A 17,608-nucleotide genomic window follows, 5' to 3' on the forward strand; every position below is an offset into this window, starting at 1 on the left:
ATAGTCCTACAGAGCACTGCACTGTGATTCTGCAGTTCTGTGAATGTGGCAGAGTCCACAGACTCAAAAAGAGGTGTTCTGGATGCTACCTCGTCTGGGCAGTTGCCATGTTGTGACTACAATAGAAACCCGAGAAAGTGGCAGCTTCCGCCTTTTATTTAACAGAGACCACAAACTCTTGTTCTCAATAGCATACAGGTACTGCTTTTTAATTTAGTTAGAACGTGGAGCTGTGCAAATCACAGTTCATAAACCCCACCCACACATCGCCCAGGACTCTCCCTTCAGGGGTCCCCTCACAAACCAGCCTGGGAGGGGCAATGAAAGGGCAAATCCTATTAACAATCCCGGATCCACTGGACCCAGCTTAGAGAGGCTCCTGCCTGACTTACAGCACAGGGAGTCCCCAGTGTTTCTAAAACACCACTACACAGACTAAAAACACGCCCCTTGCATAGCTGATGTCAGGTGATGGCTGGTCCCATGTTATTTTACATAATACTTTCAACTCATGGGTAGGGGAGGAAACCAAAGTAACAGCAAAGACTAACACCCATTCCCAACCATTCAATGCTGAAGGGAGGAGGAGGGGAAAAAGGAGCACACTAAAAATCCAGTTAAACCATGATGTTTGTGAGACTTAGAGCAGAACCCGATTCAGCTTTTTGTTCAGTTCTGCCAAGCATGTGAGCTACTGCAGCAGTAGCTTCCTTCCTTCCTTCTCCCACCAAGGGAGGAAGAAGTGAAGTACTGGAAGAAAATACAGCCCTACCCACCTCCCAATGACTTCAAGCCCTTCTTTTCCCCCCCCAGAGCAGGGAATGACCCTGAGGAAAATTTCTGTTTGGAGAATCAGCTCAGGTGCTGCAGCAGCAGCTGCAAGAAGGACCTTCAAAGGGAGCAACTTGCACAATCTGCAGGAAAGGACGAGGTAGTGGCAACTGAATTATTACTTCTCCAGCTGCCACTCCAGGGAGGATGGGACATTCTCCAGCACTTTTCTGTTCATGACAAGTCCATCATTTAATTAACCTTGGGCAAGTCCCCTTTTGCCACTGTCCATGCCCAAGGTCTGAGCCACTTCAAACCTTTGGCTTTCTGACAAGCACCTTGTGCCGCCATTTCTGTCACCTCACATCCACAGGCCAAGAGCTCAAGCACTCAGGAATGTCCACACCCAGTGCCTAGTGCAGAACTACACATTCAGGTTCAAATACTTTCACCTAGGTTAAGGTTTTGGGCAGGCAAGCTCACTGCAGGTGCAGGGTCTGAAAATGCTCCAGTGGCTCATTTGCTGCCTGCCTCATTTGCCATCAGGAGGGGCAAGCAGAGCTCAGTCTTAGTGTTTCTAGGCAGGCTTTTGGAGGTATTCAGAGACACAGAAGGAATAAAAGCCCACAAAACCAAAACAACAATCCATATGTGCTTCCCCAGTCACGGTATTTCAGGAGAGCTGCCCGATTCCTGGGGCTTTTTACTCCTTCCTCTGATGTGTATCAGAGGCCAAAATCTCAGTGGGTTGTTCTGGGAAACACATGCAAATACATACATGTGCTGTCCTGGTGAGACATGTTGCTGGATGTCCAATTTCCCCAGCTTGCTGGGCAGGGCAGTCAGTGGGAGAAGCTGTTCCAGAAGTACTGGTCCTTACCCAGGAGAGTCTCCTATAGCAATTCCCTCCCTGGCAGACAGGCCAGGGTGGCTTCACAGCTTGCAGCCAAGTTCTAAGGCACCACAGTAAAGAAGCCTGAAAAGGCCAGAGAAATATTTCTCAAGCCAGAAAAATAGTGTTCAGCGGCTTTCCTAGGTGCAGCTGGCAGGAAACAGTCCTTTTTGCTTCTGAAACATGCCAGGAATCCACAGTGAATCAGGATATCCAAGAGGAGGGAAGCTGGGTGGGGAGAGAGAGGCAGTGCAGCAGCTGCACAGCGTGGTGCCCCGTTAATGCCCTGGAAGTGGCTGAAGTGCATCTCCCTCCCTGACGCTCATCCCAGCTCCAGTGAAGTGGTGCAGGCAGCAGGACGAGCAGCCTAGGTTGTGTCTTCAGGTAGCTTGTCACGGTTCAGTCCATACTGCACACTCACATTGTGGTCCAGCTCCTCCAGCTCAGATGGAAGGGGGATGGCAAGTTCTCCCAGGTACAGAGAGAGAGCTTCAAAGGAATCTTCCAGCTTGGAAAAAGGGGGCCTAGAAGAAGCAGTGAGGAAACATAAGTAGGAAAGAGGAAGCAGAACAGCATCTGGAAAGGCTGAGCTAGTTGTCCATCCAGGTCCCTGTACCATGTACAGATGGTGAACAGGGCCAGGATTTCCTTCCCATTCAGCTTCCAAGACTGCAAAGCCCTCATCTGTCTGGGCTACCCTTTTTTATAGCCAGGGAGGTCTAGCTCTTTGGAACCTACTTGGCAGCAACACTGTTCTGAAGCTACAAGTTTCATAACTGAAATCAAACAAAGTATTTACCTTACTGTCAAAGTCTGCCCCTACTCTTTGTACCTGAGAAATCCTGAACAATCATTCCTTCTTTACTCTCTGTCTTGGAATTGTTTCAGACATCTCTACCATACAGCAGTCTCTCTCCCAAACGGTTGAGTCTGAAGCCTCTCACTCATGGAAGCCTTTGAGCATTCCTGTAGATGGCTGGAGCTCCCTCTGTGCAGAGCAGCCTTCCACTATGGGAATACAGACATCCTGCAGGCTTCCAAAGAGGAGTCCTCCAGACCCCAAACCTACCTGCTCTCTGGTTCCAGTCTGCAGCAAATAGCAGCCAGAGGGAAAAAGGCTGGAGGACAATCAGCAGGAACAAACTTCTCCCAGAACAGCTTGACATTAAGGCCAAAATCCAGTGTGCGTGGGAGACAGTCTGGGTCAGCATAAACCTGGCCTATGATCTAGGGAGAGTGAGAGAAGCACTTAAGTACTGCAGCAGATCAGGCAGGGGCTCCTTCAAAATATTATTGTGGAAAGGAAACAACAGAAACTGTTCTTCCTTTCCAATGGAGCTCATGGCACTATGTACAGACAAACTTCACTGGAAACTTTTTCAAGACCTGGCAATGTGTCCATGGCTGTGGAGGAAGTCCCAGATGCCTTCTCCTTCTGCCCAGGGTCTCTCTGCCAGAAGACACAGCATGATGGGCCCCTCTCAGGGAGCTCCACAGTGTCTTGCAGCTGGGGATGATGCAGCCCCTCCTGACTGCAGGTAATCAAGGCAACCTGCATCACCATCCCATCCCTCCCCTTTCTAACCATGTTACCACACCATCAGCAAAGCCCCTCGGTACAGAGCCTGTCCTAAAATATGCTGGGAAGTCAACAGCACCTCTAATTCTGAATTGTTCTGCCAGTGACAGAAGGCAGATTCAGCCCCCACCACAGCCAGAGGGCTGGGACAGACAAGAACAACCATAACTGACACCCAGGAGGCTGCAGGTAAAGCAGAGCCACTAAAGGGCTGGGTGGACAGGGCAGGCCTGCCCCAGCATTGCCCCAGTGCTCACCCCCTCCAGCACAAGTGTAGGAGGGAAGGAGCCCACAGCAGAGAGCTGTGGGGGGATCTGGACTCAGAAGGTCAACACAAACTTTCACATGGCCAGAGTATTGGGTTTAAAGCCTCACTGGGTATCAAAGAAAGGGTGTTATTTATAACCACCCAGGCTTTTCTATGCCAGTAACTCAGCACGACAGCTACATCCTGTAACTAGACAGAAACACCCATTATGTATTTTGGCAGGTTTATGTCCATATCTGTTTGAGTGTTTAATTTTAGGGGGCTTTTTTGGCATCATAATTTTGGTGACAAAGAGAATGTTCTTATGCTGTTACCCTTTTATTTGTCTTTTTTTTCTAGATGAAACAATTGTTTTAATCCCACATACAGATTTTTCAAGTTCCTAACTCTATCACTCACAGCCACAACATTCTCTGAGAGGAGGGCCCAGTGTAAACAGAGCTCCAGATGAGGCCACAAAGATTTATGCACAGACATTTTCTTTGTCCCCTTCATCCAGACACTGAAAATGAAACTGTGCTGGCATCCCCTGGTGTTCCTGCAACTGCTGTGTTACACGTAACACTGTGCCTTTCATCTGTATTTCCACTGTCATACACACCTTTTAAACTGAAAATACCTTGCAGCTTTCAAGTGCTGCTTTTTGTTCTGCAGATAGAAAAGCCTGATATAACAGTCAGACTCTGCACTGGCTCAGAAATAAACTAAGCCAACAGACTTCAGGGTGCAAGCTTCAATAATCGACCTGCAAAGAGGTTTTTGTTTCCACCTCTTTGAAGTGAAGTGCCATCCCCAGTGGAGGCCCTGAATTTGCTGAGATTATGCAGCTGATTGTTCTTTTAATGAGGCAGAAAAAAAAAACCACCCACAGTTCTAGGGAATACATCTACTTTCAAACAGATAGCAGGCTTAGTCAGAACTTGATGACTATTTTACAGCTTCTCTCAGTCCAGGAAGAAACTGGGACCAGAAAACTACAAGCCAGTTATCTTCCTTGAGGAAGCAGAGGCAGGGTAAGCTTGTTCTCCCAGTCTAATTCACTAATAATGTGCTGATGTGCTGTTAGGTCACAGGCTGCACACTCAGATGCAGAGATCTGGGTGATACCATGTGTACACAGAGATGGGGACATTAAAGATGCCATTTAATGTCCTTGTCTTACCTCGCAGAGAACAATCCCAAATGAAAAAATGTCCACCATCTCATCGTAGCTCTGTCCTGTAGGAAACATAAGACATTCAGCTCTGTAAAGAGAGAGTTACCCACCCAGGTATTTCAGGAGCTGCCAGTACCAAGCTTAACTAAGGCTATTCCCTGGAGAGCCCTAAAACAGGAGACAAAGGTAGGCTTTGTCTTGAGCAGGGTCAGTCACCCCAAGATCTGTATATCCCAGCTGCATTAATTACACTGCCATTACAGATTTTAAGCCTGCTTCTCTCTTGTACTGGGGAATTACAGGACAGCACTGTATCAGATCTGAGCAAATGCTAAGAATAACTATGGAAAGTTCTGCCCATTTTCATTGATTGCTGTTCTTGTGGATCTCTACAGAGCATGGAGCCAGTGCTCAGCTTCCCCAGCAGCCAGCGAGCCCCTGCTGCAGTGGCTGCAGAGATAATAAATTACACACCGGCAGCACTTTGATCCTGGGAAAGCTGGCAGGCTCCAGCACGCCACGCTCTGCTTACAGACACACCCCTCCCAAGCCACTAACTGGTAAGCAGCCTTGCTTTCAGAGCTGATGTCAGACTATGATTTTGCTGTTCTCTTGACAAATGCCAGGACTGAAACAAACTCTGAGAAACAGCCTCAGACTTCTTTAGGGCTGGAGGCCTTGAGGAAAGGCAAACAGAACTGTACACAAGAAAGCAACATAGAAAACTGGGGAAGAGGAGCCCAGTCCTCCCTTCCCCAGCAGACTGTGCTGGACAATGCTGATATCCCAGCCAGCCAGACTGCCTAACCTGGTCAGAGAGACCTGCTCATTACAAGGCAATTGTATCCACTGTGTTTCACCCTCACCTCAACTCCTGCAGGGGCAGCTTTTCCTCCAAGGGTCACAGCTCAACCTTAATGAATGCAACTGAGGGCTGCATGTCAAACCCCAGATTTCCCTGCACCTGAAACCTGAGGCTTCAGCAAACCTGGCAGCACATGGCCTCTCCTTGGATCTGTGCAACAGCACACATAAATCTCATCCCAGAATGTAATGATTCCCTGTCTCAAGGGGCAGTTCCAAAGCATGAGGCTATAACAGAAATTGATCTTGGGTTTAGTTTTATCTCAGCCTCTTTTGTCTTTCCTTTTATTTGGATTGTAGCAAGTTTATTCTGTTGCCCTCCTGAAGAATCCTGTTGGAGCCAGAAACAGTTCCTGGCCTGGTACAAAGGCTTCCCAGGGCAGGCACTGCAGGACTGCAGCTATGGCCTCTGTGGATATAAAAGCTTCCACATTAGCAGGTCTGAACCACAGGCTCTAAAAGGTTTGGTTGTTACCGGGACATAGAAACTTTCAGTAATCCTGTCATGTCTGTACCTTGTCCCAGGCTGTCTCCTTACCATTCAGCATCTCTGGGGCCATCCAGTAGGGGTTCCCAACCACCGTGTAGCGCTTTTTCCGGTCGCTCTTGCGCAGCGTCCGTTTCTTGGCAGACGGCTTCTCCAAAGTGGGCTTCTTCCTTTCCTCCACAATCAGCCGAGACAGACCAAAGTCAGCCACCACCACGGTCTTATCCTGCACAGGGGATTCAGTACAAGACTGGTCACTCTCAGCCCCTTTCAGGAGGAAAGAGGCTGCAATTCCTGTTCACTACCAACTAGAGTCTAAGGCAACTATCCAGGTTCCCTGCAGCCACATGAGCATAGCAGGATGTCCAGACAGTGTAAGATACCTAGTTCAGGATCCCAACTCATCACTTGCTCCCTTCATTATCTTATTTCCTGTGTGGTTGCTAGAACTTATCCCATCAATTTGGCTACCCTTGCCAGGGGAAACCTGGACCTTTCCTTTAGATCTTCCTCTTTTACCTGGTCAGGAATTAACTTGGACTTTCATCCTGGGTTGTCTGAAGCCAAGTGAAAAAGGGTGGGCTTGAGGAAGTGAAACTACACAAAAATCTTGTGACCCAGCATTGAAAAAAATGAGAGAACACACATGTGCACACACCTACACATTTGTCTGAATCCTTAGTGCCAACAAAAAGTCATACAGTGGTTAAAAGAACAGAAACAACGGCAGAGAACACCTCAGAGTTGAGATACAGAACAGAACTGTACTAACGCTGAGAAGGTGACTCTTATAGGAGCTGCTACCAGAGGAAGGGTGGTAAGAGAACAGAGCACTGAAACAGTGAAAGCTGGATCAGTCTGGAAAATCCTGTGTGAGACTTTTTTGCTTGGGGCACAAAGCCTCTCTGAACTCAGTTCTACCCTGACAAAAGAGGGAACATCATGTGGAGAAAACCAAGGGAGGAGGATGCCAAGGAGAGAAGCAGCATGCTGTGGGAACTGAGGTGTAACTCACCAGCTTGATCAGGCAATTGTGTGAATTCAGGTCTCTGTGAATGATGCACATGGAGTGCAAGTAAGCCTGGAACAGAAGGAGAAAAGCTGGTGTTAGGGGTTCCCAGCTGAGCATTTACAGACTCCACAACCCAATTCCAGCAGTCAGGCAGTGTCCACAGCCCCTCATACACCACCCTCCTGAAGCCACAAACCCTGACCCCAGAGTCTGCTCTGTTATGAAGAGTCCCACTCACCATTCCAGAGGCAATCCCTTTGGCAAAGCTGACCTTCTGCTGCCAGGGGAATGGGTCCTGAAAGAGAAATGCTCAATGGTCAGGGACCATCTTACCAGCCAGCTGGAGACAGCAGTTCCTTCACAAGAGGGACTCTTACCGCGGTCAGAGACACACGATACAGCCCCAGCAAGAAGAGGCTTCCTGCCTCAAGCTCACCCACAGCTACGAAGCAGCTTTACTACACAGCTCCAAAGAAGACTAATAAGGAGTAGTGAGGCTGGCACAACCACCAGCACACTGAGGCTCACCAGCACACGTGTCCCAGGTGTCCATACTCACTGCATTGCGGAGGAAGTCCTTCAGCGTGCCCCCCTCGATGTACTCGGTGAGCAGGTTGAGCTTCTTGTCCTTGTACAGCACACCAATGAACTTGAGCACATTGGGGTGGTCCAGGCTGCGCATCACCTTCACCTGCAAGAGACATCCCACCCAAAAAGTGAATGGAACAAGTCCTGACAGATCCATTCTGTGGTGAAAAGCACTCCAGTGCTCAAAGTCCTGTTCAGGGATCACAGAGATCACTCAAACCCAACCTTAAGGCAGTCAATTAACTGTTGCCTCTTCATTTTCATGCTGTGCAATTAAGCTGATCTTAGTCTTTAAGGAGAGCATCCTTGAGTCTGGCTAATATTTCAGAGGGCAAAACTCTCCAGAGCAGCTATTGGGTCTGTGCTGTGTGTGTTAGGGCCACAACAGCAGTGTCAGGTGTTTAGGGAACTGCCTTTAAGCTAAATCTGACTTTGAAAAACATGGTAGGCAGCCACCAAGAAAATAGTTTTGCTTAAATACAGCGTGAGCCTTAAATATCTTACAGATATTGGCCCTCATCCTTTGTACTTATGCACAAGGCTCAAGGGATAAATCCTTTATGTACTGCACAGCTCAATTTGCCTCTGAAGGTGCTCTTATCATTGAAAAATTAATGAGCTGGAGCTGAAGCAATGTCTATTGCCCAGTGTGAGTCACACTTCACTGCAGCAAACATTCAGCTCATGTCAGCTTTTCCCCATGCAATGTCTCCCTCCTCAGCACCTTCATTCCTGCCACGTTGCTGGCAGGATCTCTCTCTCTGGAGAAGATGGGAGAGTTCTACCATGCTACTGGCTCAGAAGCTGTTTGAGATCCTGCTCTTACCTCAGTCAAGAAAGTCTTCTGTGTTTCCTCATCACAGCGAATCAGCTCCTTCATCACCATCACCTTTCCTGTTGCTTTGTGAGTCACCTGGTGGAAACAAAACCCACAACTACAGGCAAGGTTCAAGAATACACAGCTCCAATGTTCCTGCAACTTCTTTAGAAGTGCACATTCCCCTCCATCCAGAGAAGAATAGAGATGGGAGGAAATTCAGAGCCCAGGGATCTGCTGAAAACCATGTGAAACTTCTCCTTTTGGAATTCACTGAATCTGCTGTATGTGAAACAGAAACTACCTAAAGCTGACAGAGCACCATGCCAAGATCCAGAGCTGAAGGCTCCAGTTTGGGCAGCACAGGGCTGAGTGTGCACACAGGCTGCCAAAGCCTCCACACTGGTGCATGCTCCAAGTTCCCTTATGGAACAGATCTGTCCAGAGGGATGCTCACATTTTGTACACAGGCTTCACTAACTGCATTCTGTATCAGCAAAAGAATCAATGTTCATTTGCATCAGAAACCAAACCAAAGAACCCAAAACTGCATTATAAATACTTTGGCTTTATGGGGAATCTCATCCACATGCAAGTGGAACTGGAATGCACAGGCTGTTCAGTTAAGGCAAGAAGCAGTTAATTTTACCTTGCTTCTTTGGAGCAGTGTGTCTCAACATGCAAGGAATGTCCTAGAACAGTGCAAAACACAAAGAAATCCATCACAATAATAAGGTAATAAATTTCCTGGCTCTTGACATAGAAAGCATTTCCAGTTCCTCAAGAACTGTGTGCCTGTCTCCAACTAGTTCCTGGCATTTTGCTGTATTATGGAGGCTTTTTGTAACCAGCTCAGGCTTGCTTGCACAGGGTGCAGGAGTGAGTAGAAAGGATCCAAATTCCTATGAGCATGTTTTCCTGGAAATCCTCTCCTCTTCATTTGCTTAACTTGGACAGCTCTGGTTCCCTAAGATCTGCAGTGAACTGAACAACCACCTTGCCTCTCTGATCAGAAGAGAATTATGTGACCAGATACAAGACTTGCTGCATCACACCCAGTCAATCTGAAGCCTAAGAAAAATGTCACTTTTTTTTTTTTTCTTTTTTAAGGTAGGAGGCAAAAAAGTCCTTTAGAAAACCTCTAGAACTAAAATCCAGAACACATGACCCAGTTACAGTATTTAGGAAGCTTATGAGTTCTTGCAAACACTGTGACACACCAGTTGTGTTTGGAGCCATGGACATCACAAAGCTGACACAGGTGGAACGTGAGTGCATGGAACAACACAACAGAAGCAAGAGTACAATATTCTTCTGCTCCCATCTGAAATCAAGCATCCATACACAGGTAATGAGCCAGGGAACACTGCATGTTTCAGCCAGGGACATCTAATATCCAATGATAAAGGGAAGTGAAGAGACAAAGGCAAGGCTAAGTGGAATTCTTAAGCTGACATACCAGCAAAACTAAACCAAGTGTCACATGAAACTCCATGGGGGCAAATTTAACTCCCAGAGCATGCACCAGAACAAGATAGCCATGGGGCAACTTGAGCAGAAAAGAAATGCCTTTGTGCCAGTAACTGCTGGGATACAGATGACAAAAGCATGCAACAGAGCAAAGGTTTCACTTACCTGCACCTGTTATTTCTCTATGAGCAGAGAAGAAGAGAAATATGCTCATTAGTATGGATCAAGCATTGGGTTTGTAGTGCTGGCTCATCACCTCCCATGGAAGCATGAAATGAACATGGTGGCTGGACACCTCAGGTTTATACCAGTGTTAGGGGAGAAGTCCCATCCCATGGTGAGTGCAGCCTGAGTACTGAGGAACTCACAGAACCTTAACAAGGCAGAGGAAGTTGCCCCTGATGCTGTCAGGAATGTTGGGATAGGAACTGATGAAGTACCCTCAGTCAAGGTCAGAGAGCTTAAATGCAAGAGAATGCTATTGTTTGAGATTGGAACTGTGAGAGTCATGCGAGACCTGACCACTACCCCCACACTGACAAGCCATTTAGGCTGTGCCAGGGGTTCAGACATGGTCACTACATCAGCCTAGCAAACCCCTGAACATGCCACACTAAGGATGGGTAAGAAATGCCGGGGAGCTGAATGCACATCATAGGAAAGATGCTTGTAAGAGGAAGTGTGGCCTGCTCCCTGTTCTCCCCTCCTCAGCCAGGAGCCTGCTGTGACAGGCACTCTGGAGTGCTACATCTGACTCACGAGATGAACATGTACAGCCAAGGTTGACATTCAAACGGGACAAAGTCAAAATCATCTGCAGTCAGACACACTCATGGTCAGGGAAGGAAACAGAAATGGATCTCAGAGCAAACCAGGGAAGATCCCAGACTGATCACTGTTGGGAAGGCAAAACCACCGAGAAGGTGGGGAAGGATGCCAAGACAGGCAGACATTGCTGTACTCAAAGTAATTGATGAATGTTTGAGGACCTCCCTCACCTTGATCGCTTGTCCAAAAAATCCTTTTCCTAGAACTTCACCATGAATCAGGTCACAGGGCCGGAAGATTTGCTGGGAGCAGCTGGAAGAGGAGCGCAGGGATTCAGAACGACTGATGTCACGGCTCAGAAGGAGAGGTTCCTTTGGAGAGCTGGGGCCCGGAGACTTGGAAATGCTGTTACTTCTCCTGGAAAACAAGGAGGACAGGAAGATCAGGGAAGCTGCTGGGTAACCTTTGGTCCCATCATTCATTGCAAAGGGACCACTTTCTAATGTGCTCCAGTGCTTTCACTATCTCCAAACCCAGATGCTCTCCCAGGACTGTGGAAGCTCCTTATGAATCCAGAGCAGCTTCCAAGTCAGAGCTGCCTAACAGCAACAACAAGCTCTGCTGCACTGGCAGTCTGAGGTGGAGCTCTGAGAACCGGGGGAGGAAGCTGTGAAGACACATCACTTGCTATCTCTAAACAAACTGGTAGGAACTAAATGAGCAACTGAGTCCTCCACTCTCAGAAAGACTTTTTCCCAAGACCCAGGTCTCAGCCAGATTCCCCTTCCCCAAATTCTTCCCCAGTCATCCAAGGCTGGTAAAAACCTGACCTTTACATTAACTGACTCTGAAACTTAGTAGCTTTTCTCTGTTAACAGTAGAGCTTCTTTTTTTATTACTGAAGGTTTGCCACCCTGAAAGGCAATGGAGAGAGCGTGTACATCAACAGCAGAATCCAAAGCTCTCCATGACTTCTCCACTGGTTTCACCACAGCTCACATCAGAGCTAAGCCTGTCCCCACAGTCACTGCCATCACAAGGCTAAGCTGTCCAGCCAGGAGCACGGGACAGAGGCAGTGCTTCCAAGTCTTTACCTGAGGGAGCGCCGTCGCAGCGTTCCTTCCAGGTTCTCCTTGATGTCCAGAGGAGAGAGGGAGCGGGGGGAGATGGGTGTCTTGATGTGGCTGGGGAGACGGGAGTCCAGGCGAAGCCGGTCCAGGCGCTGCGACACAGGGTCGTGCTCGATCAGCAGCTGAAGGGTCTGGCTTGTCTTGCGGATCAATTCCTCCACCTGAAAGCAAACCAAAGGGCAGCATAACAGCAGATGGAGGAATGCAAACTACAGGAGACAGAGGAGACACAGGGAATGCCCCTCAGGAATCAGAGGAGAGAGTTCAGTGAGATCACTCCATAGTTGTGGTTTAGTTGTGTGCACCACAACTGTCTACCAGACAAATCGGGCTGGCAACACAAGTTCCTTGTGCTATCCAATACTTCTTTCTGGTCAGCTACAAGTAACCTATATAAAAAAGATGTGGACAGGCTGGAGAGGGTCCAGAGAGGGGCCACAAGGATAACTGAAGTGCTGCGAAGCTGCCACGTGAGGAAAGGCTGAGAGAACTGGGTGTGTTCAGCCTTGAGAAAGTTTAGGGGAGACCTTATCACCATGTTCCAGTAGTTAAAGAGTGGCTACAAAGAAGATGGAGACTTCCTTTTCACAAGGAGTTACATGGAAGATACAAGAGGTAACGGTACAAAATAATCCTGGAAAGATTCCAGGTAGACACAAAGACAGTTTTTACAAAAAACAATCAGCCCTTGGAATTATCTCCCCAGCAAAGTGGTGGATTCCCCAACACTGGACACATTTATGTTTGAGCTGGACATAGTGCTCTAGATAGTGCTTTTGTCCAGAAAGATTGCACCAGATGATCCTTGAGGTGCTTTCCAGTCTGGTATTTTATGACTACATTAAATACTTTTCTTTCTCTGGGAAGTGTTCAAAAACTACACAAGTTTCCATCTTGAACAGTGCTGCAAAAAACAGCTTTGCAAAAGCTACACGGAGATCTATCTGAGAGATGCCTCGTGCTCCTCATCTTCTCTTTAGTGCCAACAGTAATAAAACCCTTGGGAAGTGAAGGCAATGGTGCCCCTTACACCCCTGCAGCATCACTGGATATCTGTAGAAAGCATCTACTTGTAAATAAAGACAGCAAATAGTTTTTTTGCAATGGGAACATCCCTAGGAACAGCTGGGCCCTTGTGTATTAGCAGTGCCTCTAGAAGGATCAGAACTGTGCACTTTACCAGCAGTACATGGGAAAGCCTTCACAGCCTCTCTGTCCTCTGTCACAGCCCTAGACTTTTCTTATTACCTCCCTTCACGTTTGAATGCCACAAAATCAGGACTGAATCCTAACTGCATTTCCATCTGTTACATTTCCTCTCCAGCTGGAAGACAAATCTTGCCTTCATGTTTATTCCTCCTGTCAGCACAAGTACTAGTGGTGTACACACACTGTATGTAGGGTGGGAGAACAGTGTCAGGAAAGAGAAAAGATGCAGGAAGGCAGAGGAGAAGGAGGCTTCAGAACAGAGCTCTACCCACCTCCTCCACCTGCAGGGTACGAATGGGAGCTCCGTTGATCTCCAGGATCCGATCTGCAGGGTGGATGGCGTTCCGGACATCGGGGCTGATGTGCATCCTGTTAACTCTGAATGTGGGAATTACAGTCTGTATGTGAAGTCAGTTTAGCCAAAATTACCAAAAATATGCTCCCCTTCATATTGGCATTGTGAAATAAACCAGTGCTAATCTACCAGCACAGGGAGCTACCATTAGACCAACTGCTGAGCTGGTTTGGAGAGAGCTCTTCATATCACCAGAAGTAAAATTTTAGTCCAAATGTTTTGTGTTCACTGAAGGAGACAGCACTGAGACATACAATTATATCAGTTAAGGTTCTCACAAGACTGAAATGAAGACCAAACACAAATGACTATTAGCCAGCCTACATCCCTGTAACCCCAAGATTCCCTCAGGACAAAAATGCTGCAGGATTTTTACAAGTTCCCTCTGCACAGACACGTACAATGCACAAAACCTGTCATACTCACTCTTTCACCTGGACACCAGTGGCATAGCTGGAACAGCCACCTTCAACAGACACAGAGAATCCCCTCTTGCCATCAGTGGCTGCTGGCATGGAGATAAGGGTCAGTGTATAAGGCAGCTGCTCACGCAGAGACTCAGTGGAGTGTTTTTCTATCATCGGTGTCAGCACAATCTGGTTATGGCATTTTCCACTGGAAGAGTGAAGAAAGTCATTATGGCAATGTGACTCCCATCCCTCCCTGCCAAACTCACACGTCTGAGTTCTCTCACTGACCACAAGCCATAGTTTTAGTGCTTACACCACTCCTCCCTCCCTCCCTCCCTCCAAGGCAGCTTCCTGGCATTCCTCAGAGCAGCATTCGGCTGAGCTCTGAGCCAGCTGAACACAGCTTACACTCAGCAGGAAGCAGAGCTGTGGCAAAGTGCAGCTCCTCTTACCAGTAGAGAGTGGAATGTTGCACCAGTGCATAAGTGTCCCCATCTTCGATGATCACTTTGCAGCTCATACAAGCAAAACACTCAGGGTGATACTTGTATTCGCCAGCCACCTAGAGACAGGAAAGGGAGTAGCTTAGGAGGGCCAAAACCCATCAGCAGATGCAGCTCCTGCTTTCCTCTGCAATCAATGTGTTCACTCACATCTCTAAGGCAGTTTTTCACTGAAGAGTTATATTAGTCCATTCTGTCCTTCCTGAGCCCCATCCATGGCACCTTGTTTACAGAACTCCAAAACAAACACATTAACACTCCAAGCAAAGCTCGTGTCCCAGGAACCTCTGCTGTATTTGGCAGCTGCTCAACTATCAGAAATAGTTGATAGTCTGCTGCAGACTAGTAAACAAGGTATTAAACCTTCCTGTTCAGTTGCTCTTGGCAAGATAATTAATGTTACGCCTGAATTAATAAAGCTGAAAGGGCTTTTTTTTGGCAGACAGGCAGTGCACAAATCCAGATATTTAACCAGCCAACTGACAGAAAAAAAAGCACAAACTGTGACAAAAAATACCTTTAAAGAATATTTTTATTAATTGGTCTATTCTTCTATTTCCCTTACGAGAACTTCTTTTAGTGACATTATTATGCAAAGACTTTTGCAGGCAATGAGAAATTGTCTGCACATTTCTCAGTATTTCCTTTTGAGGTAGCAACCATATTACTGAGTACCATCCTGCTTTTTTATTTAGGCCCTAGAAAAATAATGGCTTTGTTTCATTCTTGGCAGTTTTAAAGTTTAAATATTTGCAAGGCTGTGGCAGGAGGGGAACATTTAGGTGAGCCCATATTGTGGAGGCAGAGTTCAATGCATCAAAGCAGTTGGGGCTAACACTGCTTCAAGACACTGTCAGCCTGAAAAAGCACTCTGGCCACAACCCAGGTGGGACTTGGATGGCAACCCTCCCACAGCCAGAACCTGCTGCTTACCCTGAGCTCAGAGCTGGGACTCCACAGTGCAGTGGAAAATCACCCCTGGAGACACAGAGGCACTGTGCTACAGAAACTGAAGAGATGTCCCCTGAATCACCTTTCTGCTTCACAGGTCTGTACTTTTCAGCACTTGATTTGTTCATATGCTTCAGATCCTCACATCTCCCTCCTTCAACAGCTACCCCCATCCAAAATTAATTTTTATCTAGAAGATGCACACACAAGCTTAATTTCTAATCTTTGATTAGAGATTAGAGGAACAAGGAGATTATTACCCTCAGTTTATTTGGTTATCTGAACACCCAGGATAACTCCCAGCTAAGTTTGAGGACATGGAGGCAGGCATGTCCTGCCTCCAGGCAGGAGTCCTTCAGAGTCCTTACCATCACAGGTCCAGTCATCAGCAGAGAGCAGCCATGGCAAGATTCCCCAAACTTCCCCCAGTAGTCTTTGTGACAGTACAGCTTCCCATCTTTCTCATAGTACCAGTTAGTGAGGGGATCCTGGCATTCAGAGCACCTTGAAGGAAACAAAAGAGCAAAGTTCCAGTTGGCAGCAAGTCACAAATCTACAGTCCTTTCCTGCATGGAGAACACATTCAGCACAGCTCACCACCAGGTAGGTCTGCCAGTTATGGATGTACTAAACCCTTCACTTCCCAGTGCTCTTTGGACTGAAAATTAGCACCAAGCCCAAAGTCTGTAAGGAGAGGTGGATACAACCAGTACAAAGAAAAAGAAGCTTTCAAATTTTAAAACAAATCCCACACATTGAAACCCACATTTATAAATTTTGCTTTGTAAATTTTGCTCCTCTGCTTTCTCTCTGGATGCAAGTTTCCAGCTGCAGAGCTGCCCAGCACAGCAAGAGCTCTGCTCTGTTTCTGCTCAGTGTTTCTATAGCATCAGCCTTGTGCCAGGGCACCTGCCTCCTCAGCCAGTTCAGGAAGCAGGACTGAGCACCAGGATCCACTTCCCTTTGAAATGCAAAGCCAGTTTTGCACCAACCTTTCTGGAAAGTTTTTCTATTGTTCTGTAGGAAGGCCTCTCCCAAAAGGTAAACTGCAGCATTCTGCATTTGAGGGAGAGTTTTCAAAGCAGTTCATCCCCTGAGCTCTATATATTACTGCATCCACCAATTAACTGTGATTAAAGTTCACCCTTCCCAGCCGATTGCTCTCCCTTCTGCTGATCACAGTGCATGAGAAAACAAACATCACAAGCAACTCACAAAAAAACCCTCCTAAATAAAACTAATTCTCTGATTTCATGAAGAGAATCCCCAGATCCTTCACATATCTGTCAGCCTCTATTTCAACAAGAAACGATTATTAATTGTCTATCTACATCCTTTCAAGAAACAAACTCCCCAGCCCCCCCAAAAAAAATCAAGGAAAAAAAAAAGCAGAAATTCTACTGCAGATACCTTTTTAGAAAATCCTAAGCAGAACCCAGTCTTGCTGAATACAAAATAATCCTGCCTCAGCAAGATGCACTGGGCAAGGGAGTTTAACTTCAGCAGCACAGAGGTGTGACTTACTGGAGAGATAAGGCACAGACAGGAGTTGCATCAGTAAGGATTATTCCATTAGCCCTGGGCAGTGTGTTCTCAGACTTTAAAAGGAAAATAAGTCTGGCACTGGCCATTTCTGAGTGCAGAATCCAGGTTAGTCACCAACAACTGGTTCAAAGAAACACCTTGAGGATCAGTCCTGTCATTGATACAATGCTTTCCCAAATGTGAGAAGAAGACTTTCTTCTGTCTCCTACCCCAGCACCTGTCTCAGTTACTGCACTGGGGGGAAGCACTGCAGTGGGATGGGGGTTTAGGGGGTGTCCCTCCAGGAGCTGGTCTCCCTCAGCACCCAGTGTGCTGCAGTCTGCTGGTGGCACTGGAGGAGCACTTCTTCCATGCTCCCAGGGCTAAGATGAGAGCTACAGTTGACTTCACCTCTCACGAGCTTCCTAAAAGCTTATTTGTGCCAAAGACATTCCTTGTAAACTCCAGCAGCTTGTAATGAGCATGATGATATGTGAGGCTGGTCATGCTCCAAGAGAGCACAGAGAGTTATTTGCTCCATCTCAAGAGACTGCAAAGTGACAAGATAAAGCTGCTTGTAAGCAGCCTTTGGCTTTAGGGAAAAACACACCTCATGGAGTATTCAGTGCTGTACTCTCCCCTCAGGAAGATTGCTCCCCAAGATGTATTTGGCTTCTACAGTGTTTGTCCTCCCAGCTGAGGAGCATCAAATCCTGTCCCCCCTCCAAGTGATGGGAAAGAACTCCAGCACATGCAACAGGCCCTGCCAATTTTGTGTGAAGCAGAAGGAACAGTAATTTAAGATTGCTTTACATGGTACATACATCACTAGAGCCCCAGCCTGGGGGCACTGT

At 47.2% G+C, this 17,608-nt stretch overlaps 1 protein-coding gene and 1 long non-coding RNA gene across 10 annotated transcripts in view; one reads left to right on the top strand and one right to left on the bottom strand.

Annotated features, from left to right (window-relative positions):
* Positions 1 to 128: 128 nt before the first annotated feature.
* The window catches only part of LIMK2 (LIM domain kinase 2), a 30,634-nt gene continuing 13,154 nt past the window's right edge, over positions 129 to 17,608 (bottom strand). For 5 of the 9 annotated variants that reach the window (XM_064392906.1, XM_064392907.1, XM_064392903.1 and 2 more), the window contains 15 exons: positions 15,599 to 15,734; positions 14,229 to 14,338; positions 13,793 to 13,981; positions 13,284 to 13,389; positions 11,767 to 11,963; positions 10,903 to 11,089; positions 10,070 to 10,086; positions 8,444 to 8,552; positions 7,589 to 7,720; positions 7,268 to 7,324; positions 7,033 to 7,098; positions 6,069 to 6,243; positions 4,673 to 4,728; positions 2,733 to 2,890; positions 129 to 2,187 (listed from right to left, as the gene is read on the bottom strand). In XM_064392906.1, the coding sequence (XP_064248976.1) occupies positions 2,031 to 2,187; positions 2,733 to 2,890; positions 4,673 to 4,728; positions 6,069 to 6,243; positions 7,033 to 7,098; positions 7,268 to 7,324; positions 7,589 to 7,720; positions 8,444 to 8,552; positions 10,070 to 10,086; positions 10,903 to 11,089; positions 11,767 to 11,963; positions 13,284 to 13,389; positions 13,793 to 13,981; positions 14,229 to 14,338; positions 15,599 to 15,734 (1,852 nt within the window). In that variant the 3' untranslated portion in view covers positions 129 to 2,030. Of the gene's footprint in view, positions 2,188 to 2,732; positions 2,891 to 4,672; positions 4,729 to 6,068; positions 6,244 to 7,032; positions 7,099 to 7,267; positions 7,325 to 7,588; positions 7,721 to 8,443; positions 8,553 to 10,069; positions 10,087 to 10,902; positions 11,090 to 11,766; positions 11,964 to 13,283; positions 13,390 to 13,792; positions 13,982 to 14,228; positions 14,339 to 15,598; positions 15,735 to 16,640; positions 16,715 to 17,608 lie in introns of those variants that run through there. The other 4 variants (XM_064392908.1, XM_064392904.1, XM_064392910.1 and 1 more) reach the window with 2 other exon arrangements.
* On the top strand, positions 7,716 to 11,389 carry LOC135282809 (uncharacterized). The gene is made up of 2 exons (XR_010348845.1): positions 7,716 to 9,782; positions 10,936 to 11,389. It is a non-coding gene; the product is annotated as an uncharacterized LOC135282809 (long non-coding RNA).

The sequence above is a fragment of the Passer domesticus genome, chromosome 17 (genome assembly GCF_036417665.1).
Source record: "Passer domesticus isolate bPasDom1 chromosome 17, bPasDom1.hap1, whole genome shotgun sequence".
NCBI classification, from domain to species: Eukaryota; Metazoa; Chordata; class Aves; order Passeriformes; family Passeridae; genus Passer; species Passer domesticus.